The sequence below is a fragment of the Neophocaena asiaeorientalis genome, unplaced genomic scaffold, assembly GCF_003031525.2.
Source record: "Neophocaena asiaeorientalis asiaeorientalis breed wild unplaced genomic scaffold, Neophocaena_asiaeorientalis_V1.1 scaffold256, whole genome shotgun sequence".
In the NCBI taxonomy this organism is placed as follows: Eukaryota; Metazoa; Chordata; class Mammalia; order Artiodactyla; family Phocoenidae; genus Neophocaena; species Neophocaena asiaeorientalis.
Genome location: NW_020185324.1, coordinates 181,844 through 194,786, shown reverse-complemented (window position 1 = coordinate 194,786; position 12,943 = coordinate 181,844). Strand labels below are relative to the sequence as shown.

Here is a 12,943-nt window from a genome sequence, read left to right as displayed (position 1 = left end):
AAGGTATAATTTATTTTATAAATTATTTGGTCTTTTGTTTTTTTACATATGTCCATTACTATTTTTACAATATAATAAATGCCTTTTACCTAAAACCTAAAAAAATTAAAATGGCTCTTCTTGCAAACTCAAGATACTTCTTAATTAAGTGGAGATGACCAGGGAAACTTCATTCTGAGATTTGCCCCAAAGCAAATTAACTTGTCAATGTAAATTACAATAGTAGGCTGCCCAACCCTCCCCCCTCATTTAAAAAAATTTATTTTAGAATACATTTGCATGCATATGTTGCAAAAATTATTTTTTAAAACCTGAAGTTTAAGTTACATGCTTTCTTGGAATTCCTGCAGCACTCAGTTCATGGTTTAAATACCACGGAAATGGAATTATGGACTTAGAGACCCACACAGGGCCACCCTTTATATGAAACTGTGGGATTTTTAAAGTACCAAAGGATAGCACTTTTATCAGTTTTCTAAGATTTCATTAATGTGAAATTTGTATAATTCAGTCCTGAGATTTTGGAAATGCTAAACAAATGCTATTAGTGATACTATTTTACGCTTTTTAAAAATCTTTATAGGGCTTCCCTGGTGGCACAGTGGCTGAGAGTCTGCCTGCCGATGCAGGGGACGCGGGTTCGTGCCCCAGTCCGGAAAGATCCCACATGCCGCGGAGTGGCTGGGCCCGTGAGCCATGGCCACTGAGCCTGCGCGTCTGGAGCCTGTGCTCCGCAACGGGAGAGGCCACAAGAGTGAGAGGCCTACGTACTGCAAAAAAAAAAAAAAGTCTTTATAAACGTTACATATTATAAAAGAAATTTTCTATGCCATAATATAGTGTTTGAGAAAGCCTGGGGAGAGAAGTGAATCATGTACTAGTCTAAAGTACCCAAACCACAGGAGGCAGTTCTTGGTTTCCCAAGGACACGTAGGGACTCTGAGGGCCACAGGAAGCAGATGGAAGTTGCCACACTCCCTGGCCGGGCACTTCAGTTGATGCTTGTCCATTTAGAGAGAGTCCCTGCCACATGAATAGCTTTACTGAAATTTAATTTATGTATGCTATAATTCACCCACTTAAACTGTACAATTTAGTAATTTTTAGTATATTCAGAGATGTATAGCCCTCAGCACCATCAATTTTAGAACTTTTCCATCACCCAGAAGAGAAACTTCATACCCATTACAGTCACTCCCAGTTTCTCCCCAGCCCTCCAGCCTCACGTGTCACCTTTTGCTGTTGTTCTCGGTGCTCCCCAATCTCCTTGGGTAGAGAAGAAGAAGCACCGAGTGCACTTGTGCGGGGGCTGGGAAGGGATGCTGACTTGCAGCTGAGATGGAGGCTGAGTGAAACTCCTTTCAATATTTCACTTTCTGGCGTTCTATCCAAGGGAACATGGGTCTAGTCCAGAGGTTGGGAACAACAGGAATTAACCAGTATTGCTTGTAGTCAAAGAATCTGAAAAAGTTAAGGAGCAGAAGCCAATAGTAAACCAAAGGAACTTGATTTCAAGTGAAGGGAAGCATCATAGCTGTGCACCCACCTGTTAAAGAGAGGTCAAGTGCATGAGTTGGATGTTACCAACTTAGTTGGAAATTACATTTTTATGGGGCTTAGGAAATTAGTTACTGTAAAGCTCTTTTTTTTTTTTCATATACTTGACTCAATGTGGGTTCAATAAGAGGTTTCTGACTTTTTTCATTTTATCAGGGGGCATGAACATATTTTCTGCATTTCGCAAATGCCCCTTTTTTTTTTTTCTTTTTGTGGTACACGGGCCTCTCACCGTTGCGGCCTCTCCCGTTGCAGAGCACAGGCTCCGGACGCGCAGGCTCAGCGGCCATGGCTTACGGGCCCAGCCGCTCCGCGGCATGTGGGATCTTCCCAGACCAGGGCACGAACCCATGTCCCCTGCATCAGCAGGCAGACTCTCAACCACTGCGCCACCAGGGAAGCCCCACAAATGCCCCTTTTAACTTTAGGTTTTCCTCATGATAAATACAAACTGTACTCATCTCAGGTAGCTCCAACATAAATCTTTAAAAGGCAGCTGAATGTTCTCACTTAGTGCAAATCACTCATTTTGTCTATATGCCCGATCTCACTTCTGTTACCAAGAGGACAATAATATTTTTAAAATACCATGATAAGGATACAGAAGTCCAAGGAATCAAGGTTAATTTTCCTTGAGTTGTCCAAGGTATCGGTTTATTCTAATGCTGTAAATAATTAATAACCAAGGAAACCGTAAGCTCATTCAGGATTTTCCAAGGTCAGTGTTAGGACTCTTTAAATGAAAGAATGCTATACGTTACTAGGAAGAAAACCTGAAGCATAATTGCTTACGAAATTTGCTTACTGGTTCTTTGTGGCTCTTTACAAAGAATTATGCAGACTTCAGGATAGGTGGGACAGGCTGCCGAACAACTTTTATCAACAAGTTCCAATTTTCTTTTGGGTGCCACATAATGCAATACCCCTTAATAACAGGCCATGGTGACATGGTTTTTAAAAATCCTAATTTACCTTCAGTTTGTTCATTTTTTGCGGTACGCGGGCCTCTCGCTGCTGTGGCCTCTCCCGTTGCAGAGCACGGGCTCCGGACGCGCAGGCTCAGCGGCCATGGCTTACGGGCCCAGCCGCTCCGCGGCATGTGGGATCTTCCCGGACCGGGGCACGAACCCGTGTCCCCTGCATCGGCAGGTGGACTCTCAACCACTGCGCCACCTGGGAAGCCCTAGGCCCAATTTTGATTATCTGGTTTATCCCCATTAGGTCCATGAATACGTATTGCTGAAGAACAATCACATGTGTTTTACTTGGTCGGTATTTTATACCCGTGCTCTAAATTCATGTTTGTCATGCCATGGCCAAGACCATAGACTCTAAAAGCAAACTTCTGAGTTTGCATCCAGGCTTTTCCACTGGCTTGGTGCGAGGCCTTGGGCTAGTTACTTTCACTACTGTGCTTCAGTTTCTCACCTGTAAAACAGGGATAATAGCAATACCCACCTTGTGAGATTTGTTTAAGCATGAAATGAGCTGATCCATGTAAGGTATTTGGAGAACTACTTGGTCAATCATAGTGCCATTACATAAGATATACTTTGTTCTGAATAGAAAATGTATGTTCTGTAAATACACACCTGTACAGTTTGGTTAATCTATGTCTATATTCTAAAATGTTTAATCCTATCAAAATGGTATTCATTTAAATGTTATCTTTAGTTTTTTATTGGAGATAACATGTACCTTGGTATATGTTTTTCTCAGTTATAATGTTCCTGTCTATGTATTGATCTTTAAAACACAGCATATTTATATTTGGTTCAGATGTGTTATCTTTGCCCCTGAAAACACACTGTTTAAAAACATATTTGGGAGTTTCCTGGTAGTCTAGTGGTTAGTATTTGGTGCTTTCACTGCCGTGGCCTGGCTTCATTCCCTGGTTGGGGAACTGAGATCCCACAAGCCGTATGGCGAGGTCAAAATGAAAACAACAAATTTTTTTAAGGTAGCTTTTCTGAAAAATAGACATTCTTTAAAGAAATTAATCCATTTTTAGCTTTATAACATCCACCTATAATGTAAACTCCAACAGCCAGATGGTAATAGGGTTTTTTTTAATATAAATTTGTTTATTTATTTTTATTTTTGGCTATGTTGTGTCTTCGTTGCTGTGCACAGGCTTTCTCTAGTTGTGGTGCGCGGGCTTCTCATTGCGGTGGCTTCTCTTGTTGTGGAGCATGGGCTCTAGGTGCGCGGTCTCAGCAGCTGTGGCATGTGGGCTCAGTAGTTGTGGCTCGCAGGCTCTAGAGCGCAGGCTCAGTAGTTGTGGCGCAAGGGCTTAGCTGCTCCGCGGCCTGTGGTATCTTCCTGGGCCAGGGCTCAAACCCGTGTCCCCCTGCATTGGCAGGACGATTCTTAACCACTGCGCCACCAGGGAAGCCCCAAGATGGTAATGGTTTTAATTACATTCGACTAAAGGGATTTAGTGTTCAAATATTTGTAAACACTTTCTCTTTCATCTGCCAAAGTTTTGACTTAAATATGAAAGTTAGGATAAATTATGTCCAATGGGATTTCTAATAAAAATTTCTCTGGAAATTGAGGCACACCTTTTGGTTTGCATTTCTGTAGCTACAATCAACCTAAATTCAGCCAACGATAGCTGGTTTGGCAGCCTGAAGGACACGATTCAGCATCAGCAAGGAGAAGCAGTTTGGGTCTCCGAAGGAAAGGTATGTGGCACAGATACTCTGCTATGAGGTGAGAGTCCGCGTTCTGAGTTTTTTCTCCAGAGGGTAGTGAATGTAGTAAAACCATGCTCATTTCAAGTGATCCCAACATGTGCATCAGTAGTTCGAAAATTTATAAATTCTCTGAAAAAGTAATAAAATGAAGGGACTTTTACAAGAAAAGCAGAATGGGATATATGCAGCCCTACATTCACTTCCCTTTTGCTTTTAACGTAGTAACTAGTGTTTTGTTCCAAGCACACTAATCAGAGCTTACAAGACCTTGTGTTGAGCTCCACAGCTTATTATGAAGGACTTGGGAAACGCAGAGTGGAGAGGTGAGGTTGAGCTATGTGGAGAACACGGTTAAAAATCAATAGAAAGAAGAAAAGCTAATGGAGTTTGAATCATTGGCTTAGAAAGAAGTCTGGCAGAGAATGTGTCCTAGAGATTTGAGTAGGTGATGGGAGAGCATTGGGTACTTGTATAGGCGCCTAACCTTGGCTCGCGTCTCATCTGTGGAGGCAGTTTACACGCAGCCCTACTTCAGGGAGGAAGCAAAGAAACTATAGAATTCCCTGTGGTTCTAGGAGCCTTTGGTGCTGGTATTCTGTGGTCCAGCTGAACTGAGGTAGTTTGTGAGACATTAGAGGTACGATTTTTGTTGCGGAAGTGCCTCCATTACCGATTACATGGTTGAGCCTAGTCTTGCCCTTTAGGAACCGCGTGTTTAGTCAGAGTATCTAGTAGCATCTACTGAGTGCTTATACCCACTATGGCTTTGTGCTAGCCTCTGTGGTGAGAACACGTTGAACAGGACATAGCTTCTGCCCTCAAGGATTTGAGAATCTCATGGATGAGCGGCGGGGTGTGCAGCTCAAGGCAGCGTGCACTATTGGTAGGAGACAAATACAACAGAGACAGCTGGAGGAGAGCCAAATTCTGGAAGAAAGTGCAACAGTCTGAGGAAGCCTGGCTCGGTAGTGGTATATAGGACGGATGGTGGCAAGGAGAGATAGGGCGGAGGGTTTCTAGTCTGAGTCTCTGCACAAAAATTAACATAGTAATTTAAAGCCAAGTGATTCCAGGAGGATAAAGGTGACTTCCCTTTCTAGAACAAGTCAAGGTTTCAGGCACTTGGCTGTGCCCTTGGGAATTTTCTTGAGTCCTCACTCCCAGGAGCCATGTCAGATCCCACTGACCCTCCAAAACAAATTCCTCTAGATGGAAGGGATGGATGATGACCCCGAAGACCGCATGTCCTACTTAACCGCCATGGGCGCGGACTATCTGAGTTGCGACAGCCGTCTCATCAGTGACTTTGAAGACACCGACGGCGAAGGAGGCGCCTACACTGACAATGAGCTGGATGAGCCAGCTGAGGAGCCGCTGGTGTCTTCCATCACCCGCTCCTCGGAGCCGGTGCAGCACGAGGAGGTGAGGCGAGGAGGCCACGGGCTGCCCGGCCCTGGGCAGGAAAAGGAGGTTCTGGCGTTTCACTTGAATTCCTCCGGCCAGCTGTTTATTCAGGGTGCTGTGGCAGGTATTCCTAAGGGTTGGAGTGGACGATGTCTAGGGAGCCTCTCATTCCAAGCCAGTGCCTGTATGATTGTGGATGTGGTCCATGGGGGAGTGGGACAGGAACTAAGCGCTGGGAGAGGTTGAGTGATCAGCATTCATCACACAGATGCTGTCGGGCATGACGTCATGATATCGGGCCAGCTGTCCAAATTACAAGTGGGACATTATTTTTAAATACAGTATTGTTATATTTACTTGTAACCTTTGATTAGGTCTCTCTCTGTACTCTTAGGTATCCGTGCTTTTTCTTCTCCACCCTACCTTTAACCTTTCTAATCTTGCAAAAACTCCTGTTTCCCCATCAGTTTCCTTCTCTCTTGTATTTCAATTTTTTAATTGAGTTCGCTGATTAATTATATGTCTGATCTCATGTACTATGCATCCACTGACCAGCGAATAGACAGCTTCTGTGATCCTAGGAATCACACTGCCAGCACTAAGGATCAGAGCGATTATTAGTTACACCTCAGAGAACATTGGGATAATTATCTTTGTAGACAAGACGCTCCATATATTTGGATAATTATTACTGTGGACTTCTCTTTAGCAGTTTAGCTCATTTCAATGAATGGTTTTTATCTTTACGAAGTATAAGTACCAAAAATACAAGTTGAAAGGAGGAGCAACTCACCATGACAAATTAGTATATACTGCTGGACAAGTGGTAAAGAATAAATTAACTCATGAATGTCTGCAGATACAGCTGAGCTAATGCTTTAAAATGTTAACAGCTGTTAGTGACAAAAGAGATTTTAGACTTTAGGAAGACCTTTTGTTTTCGTACTTTAAAGGGAGAGATGCAGCTAGTTTTGGAAAAATGTATCTTAAGCACTTGCTAATGGGAGAATATGCCTGGTACCTGCCTTTTCAGTAAAGAAGCACTGGGTCAGTAGCTCAACTTATGCAAGTTATGAACCTTAACGTCTGAATTCCCACAAGTTTGAAGAACTCCAGCAAAGCAGACCAGTGCTCTCCTCTTTCTGCTGGGATGTTCTTGTTATGAATGAACCTTTATGTCTTGTAGAGCATAAGGAAACCTAGCCCAGAGCCAGGAGCTCAGATGAGGAGGGCTGCTAGCAGAGATCAACTTAGGGACAATAGCCCGCCCCCGGCGTTCAAGCCAGAGCCGCCCCAGGTACGTGGCTGGGAAGCCCAGGATGGGAAGGAGAAGGAAGCATATGCCCCTGGAGCTCCTCGCATAGCCAGGGAGGAGCACACACAGTAATATGGTATTGGATTATGTTTTTGACTTACCAGGTTCTCTATTAGAGCCTATCTTTTGGCCTTTTGGGTGAAACCAAAAATTAGGAAAAGGTGAAATAGTAGAGTGGGAAGGCAGTTTTAGAAGAACATATAATTTTAGGACTATTAGTGTTTGATTCCTTTTGTTTTGGTTTATTTGTTTATTTATGTAGAAAGAATAAAAGTTTGATAAATACTGCATGCCCAGAATCACCTGTCTTAGAATCTGTTTTTCTTCTTCTGTCCAATTAAATTTTTCTGCCCACGATCTGATTTAGATGCACCTGAAAAATCCTTCCTGGTGACTTGCTAAAGAGAACAATCACCACCATTGTTGACAATGCGTCTCATTATGAGGACCATTTAATTTATTTTTTAAATATACCATCGTCCAGAACAGAATCAGTGCGAGGACACATGGGCGTATGTCATACGATGGTTTACCCCTCTCTGAATCAAAGCTATGACTCTAGGCTTTTCCTTATAACCCAATAAAATTTCTCTCTCTAACTCAATACTTTAGATAAGAAGAAAGTAATAATTGATTGGGCTTTCAGAAGTAATTGGTGACCTCCTAAAATAGAACAGTGAAAATTGACAAGCAGGCCTAGGATGGAAGTATGAAGAAAAAGTGGCTATCAGCGTGATAGGCTCCCTCCCCACCCCAGTCTCCTGCACCTCTGGCTGGACCTCCGGGCCGGGGCACGCACCCTCCACGTGGTGTGAACTCGGGAGCCACTATTGCATCCTGAAGCCTGACTTGTTCTGAGGTCTTCTCCAAAATTCTGATCTCCTCTAGTACAAAGTGAGGTCTGATCCACCTCTAGCACTTGCGGGCCTCCTAGCACGTCCCCAGCACCCCCTTGCTTTCCTGAGCACTTAATTCTCTTCTGTAGGGAGTGAGGTAGGGCTCCGGATGCCAGATCAGTGGCCGTGTGCCTTGCCGTATTTGATTCCTTGTCGGAATGGAATTTGTTGACCACCTTTGGAAACTGATCAGGAAATGGAGTGTATTAAATCACTAATAGAGATTTGAAAATAAACCGAAAGCTCACGGTTAAAACTATGTCATTGCTCTCTGCAGGCCAAAACCCAAAACAAAGAAGAATCCTTTGACTTCTCTAGATCCTATGAATACAAGTCAAACCCCTCAGCTGTTGCCGGTAATGAAATTCCCGGGACATCTACCAAAGGATGTCCACCTCCTATTGCAGCAAAACCCGCCTTTGGACGGCCTATACTGAAGCCGTCCACTCCCGTCCCTCCCCCAGAGAGTGAGGAGGTGGGAGAAAGCAGTGAGGAGCAGGACAGCGCCCCCAAGTCTGTCCTGGGCAAAGTAAAAATATTTGAGAAGATGGATCACAAGGCGAGATTACAGAGAATGCAAGAGCTCCAAGAAGCACAGAATGCAAGGGTAATTTCTTTTTCAACCACTAGGTCATCTTAGTGTGTCATCAGTAAGAATTTTAAAGAAGTTTCATTGCAGTATAATGATTTGCAGTCCTTTTGCCCCTGCCACAAACATGAAAGGATGTTTACACGCGTGATACAAAGGCACATCCTGTATGTGTGTCATTTCCAGGTGGCCAGCTATCAGCGCATCCCGTTTTCTTCCAGTCAAGAAAACCTAACATTGTAGGCGAATAGGATTCTGCCCTTCATACTTCAGAACTTTTTATCAGGTTCTAGAATGGGGAAGTGTGACAAGAGAGAATTAATGGCCTCTTTGAAATTGTTTTTTGTTAAAACAGTTGGTAACTGAGTTTTAATTTGCTCCCAGATTTGCCATAGAAACTCTGCACACCTTGGGTGCTAAAATTGAAAGGCCCGTAGATTGTCCTTTTTGATACTGTTTGAATTTTTGTGCCATGTGCACAAAAGCCTTTCAGAAGCCAGAGAAGAATTTAAGCATATTCTGCCCAGTGGTTATGGGAGTTTTTTCATTTAAGTTTGTCACAACAATGGCAGTGCTTCTGAGCCTTTTTCTGATTTTCTTTTTTGTTTTTTTGGTGGCGGAGGCAGGAGAAGGAAGCATTTATTACTCACCGTAAGTAAGGAGAACACTGGGGATCTTTTCCCAAAGTAGCGTCTCCCAAACTGCAAAACTGGGGAGGTTTTAAACGAAGGGTACATGCATATTCATCAGGGGGCTTGAGTAGAGAATTCAGCATAGAATTGGGGCAGAGCTTGACAGAGTCCAAGCTTTAGCCGATTGAAGTCAGGAGGGTCAACGTCATCGTTCCATCCTCCACCTGGCTGGGGGCCTTAGTTCCTGGTGTCAGGACTTACTGAAGCTCATTTTTTTTTAAAACATCTTTATTGGAGTATAATTCCTTTACAATGGTGTGTTAGTATCTGCTGTATGACAAAGTGAATCAGGTATACATATACATACATCCCCGTATCTCCTCCCTCTTGCATCTCCCTCCCACCCTCCCTATCCCACCCCTCGAGGTGGTCACAAAGCACCGAGCGAAGCTCAGGTTCTTTGTGTCTCATCTCAGAAAGAATTCAGTGAGAGATAAAGTGATAGATAAGAAGTGGATTTATTTAGAGGTACACATTCCATAGACAGGACACTGTTCGTCTCAACAGGCAAGAGTGGCCCTGGGAGAAACACACTCCACAGAGTGTGGGCCATCTCAGAAGGCAAGAGACCTCTTTTTTCTTTTCTTTGTTTTTTTTTTGGTGGTAAAGTATACATAAACTTACCATTTTAACCGTTTGTAAGTGTTCAGGGGCTTTCAGTGCACTCACATTGCTGTGAACTACCTCCACCATTCGTCTCCAGAATCTTGTCATCCTCCCCAGCTGAAGCTCTGTATGTGTCAATATTAATGACCCCCACCACCTCCTTCCCCAGTCCCTTAACCAGCCTTCTACTGTCTGTCTCCATGAATTTGACAGCTTAGGAGCTTCATATAAGTGGAATCATACAGTATCTGTCTTTTTGTGACTGGCCTATTTCCCATAGCATAGTGTCCTGAAGGTTCAACCATATTGTAGCATGCGGCAGAATTTCATTAGTTTTAAACATTTTTCCTATTTGACATATACCACTAGGCATCATGTACAACCCTAGAAGCTAGAGATTTGCTTCTCTTTTTCCTCTTCTCCTTGAAATGGGATTGGAAAATGGAACCAGCAGGGAATGAGCGAGCTGACTGTCTAGTCATTCGTCCCTTCCCTCTTTTTTTTCTTAATCACCACAGATTGAAATTGCTCAGAAGCATCCTGATATCTATGCAGTTCCAATCAAAACACCCAAGCCGGAGCCCGGCCCACCCCAGTACACAAGGTAAGAGCTGCTCGGAAGGTATAGGTCTAAAAAAGGGGCTTGTCTAGGACTCGGATGCCTAAGAATGAATTTCTTTCACCTACATTTCAAAGTAACAAGAAGATTGTTTTTTTTTCCTGGTCAACTGTTGGCTTATTCAGTCAAATTAATTGTAAAGATCATAGAGTCAAAATTTTATGGTAGTGTTGATTGTGTGCTAGAACTGACACAGTGTAATCATTGACATTCCAAGTCAGTCCCATTAGACCCATTGGAGCACAGGTGTGTTAAATTATGTTCGGAGAGCACATGAGCAAACTTCCTGGGGCTTAGATGCCAGTTGTTTCATTGCTAATATTTTCGAGCTCTTAGCCAAGCTCCTTAATTCCTTTGCGTCACCTAGCAAAGTCAGGCCACTTGTTCTGAGCTGTGGTCTGAAGGGAAGGTGACATCAATCGACCGGTGTTGGTAAGATGCTTTATGTTGAAAGTGCTACGTAAGCACTAGTAATTATCACAGTGTCTTCCTGTTGAGGTTTTAAGCTGGATCATTTCCTGCTTCTGAGAATAGGAAACAAAAGAAAAAAAATCACATTTTCTTGCAGCCATTCTGACTGGAAACTGGAGTCTAGTTTTAACGCGCAACAGAAAACTAGAGACAGATTTCTTCTTTGCCAGTTGAACTGTGGCACAGCCTACCAAGTAGCCCCTGGAAACAGAGGGGATTTGGTATAACTGACTGAAACTGGCAAAGAACTTGCTCTGCTTGTGAGCTTTTAGCCAGTGAGCTTAAGAAGGCACCCACATCCGGCTGGAGAGTTCTTAGGTCAGGGAGCACGTGACCAGCTTCCCCACTCGCTGCTCAAGTGGGCATTGGCCTTGTTATTCCCGTCCTCACTCCTACCACTCTGGGAACCTGGAGCCAGGCCAGGAGTGCCCTGGCTTGTCAGCAGAGTGTGACTCAGGTGAGCCAGCCATCCTGGGCAGTTGACCACTGCATGCATCACGGGCAGGGAGGCCCGAGATTTCGGCTTCATGTAACCCTTTCACTTTGTTAGTTCCAGGCCCCCCGAGCCACAGAAAGGTCCTGCCAGACTTTATCAGGATCCCAGAGGAAGTTATGGCAGTGACGCCGAGGAGGAAGAATACCGACAGCAGCTGTCGGAACACTCAAAACGCAATTATTACGGCCAGCCTTCCCGATACCGGGACACGGAATTATAGATGCCCAAGGATTGACTCTTGTGTGCCCCGCTGCCGCCCCCTCAGAGCAGCATTCCCACCAGCCGTGGGAGGATGGTTCTTTGCAGTTTTCATGTACTATGGAGATGTAGGGGCACTTCCTGGGGAGCCCAGGGGACTGAGCCTGGGGAGCTTATGGCTTTTGGCTCAGAATTAAGAGAAACACTACCATCTGATACTGTTACCTGCTTCAGTGGACCAAAATCTGTATTAATTCTGTTTGCGTATTTTTAACATACATATTAAGAAATGATAACTATTTTTCCTCATTAATAGCTGCCTTCCAGGACCGTTTCAATGAGAGACAGAATGTGAAAAAAATAAATAAAAATACTATGTGACTCAAACTGAATTCAAAGAAGTAGTTTATTACAACTGTGTAAGTGCCTTTGATGAGAAGTGTCTTAAATTTTCTTCTTTTGAAGCTTTATGCAAAGCCATAATGGACTAAAACATTTTGATTAAATTTTTATACCAGTTTAAGAGCTATGGTTTTCTCTGCACCGTGTCATCTTTTCAAGACATTTGTCTTTGTAATATTTTCCGTAAATTCTGACTGTATATATAATAGCTATACTTGGTAGTGCTAAATAGCTTGAAGTCCAAGAAGTTGGTATAGAAGTATTTTTGTCTGTCTGTTTAAAACCATGTGTTCCACGAAAGCAGATACTTGAGAAAAACACATTCCCAAAATTGTGTGTATTGACTGCAGTCAGTTTTATAATTTAATAAAAAGGAGGACATTGTAATCAAGGTGCTTTGTGGTGGATTTCTACACTACTTCCTACTTTGGAGGGCAGCTTTTATTTCAATTACTGATCATAAAAGTGAGGACATGCTCATCGCTGAACATCGGAAAATAGAGACATATGAAAAAGAAAATAAAAATTACTTATAGCCCCATCCCTCAGATAATTTTGGTGCATTTCCTCCAATTATATATTTGTGGATGTCCATGTGTGTAATAGCTGGGTGTACACTGTGCAGTTCTCTTTCCTCCTTTTTCGTTTGAACGTTTCAGGTAGGTAAAACTCACGCAACACCATTGCTAATAACTGCAGAATAATAATACATGCCGTGACCACTGCTGCATAAGTAGATCTCCTAGTGTTGGCCGTTTCGATTATTTCCTATTTTTTGCTTCTTTTTACAGGAGATGCACCATTTTATATATAATCCATTTTTGTATATCAATGATCAGCATTCCAGTCCTCTTCTTTAGGTAGGTACTCAGAAATGGAATTACTGAGTAAAAGCAGAGGAACATTTTTAAGACTCTTGATATTTACTGCCGAATTGCTTCCTAGAAAAGTTGCATGCGTTTATACTCCCGCATTCACTCTTAAAGGCTAAAATATGTT

The 12,943-nt window shown here is 43.1% G+C and overlaps 1 protein-coding gene across 4 annotated transcripts in view; it reads left to right on the top strand.

The window, feature by feature from the left end:
- The window catches only part of TJP2 (tight junction protein 2), a 129,371-nt gene extending 117,036 nt beyond the window's left edge, over positions 1 to 12,335 (top strand). For 2 of the 4 annotated variants that reach the window (XM_024734303.1, XM_024734300.1), the window contains 6 exons: positions 4,144 to 4,244; positions 5,466 to 5,678; positions 6,847 to 6,957; positions 8,149 to 8,478; positions 10,277 to 10,362; positions 11,399 to 12,335. In XM_024734303.1, the coding sequence (XP_024590071.1) occupies positions 4,144 to 4,244; positions 5,466 to 5,678; positions 6,847 to 6,957; positions 8,149 to 8,478; positions 10,277 to 10,362; positions 11,399 to 11,564 (1,007 nt within the window). In that variant the 3' untranslated portion in view covers positions 11,565 to 12,335. The remainder of the gene's footprint in view (positions 1 to 4,143; positions 4,245 to 5,465; positions 5,679 to 6,846; positions 6,958 to 8,148; positions 8,479 to 10,276; positions 10,363 to 11,398) is intronic. The other 2 variants (XM_024734302.1, XM_024734301.1) reach the window with 1 other exon arrangement.
- Positions 12,336 to 12,943: the final 608 nt, after the last annotated feature.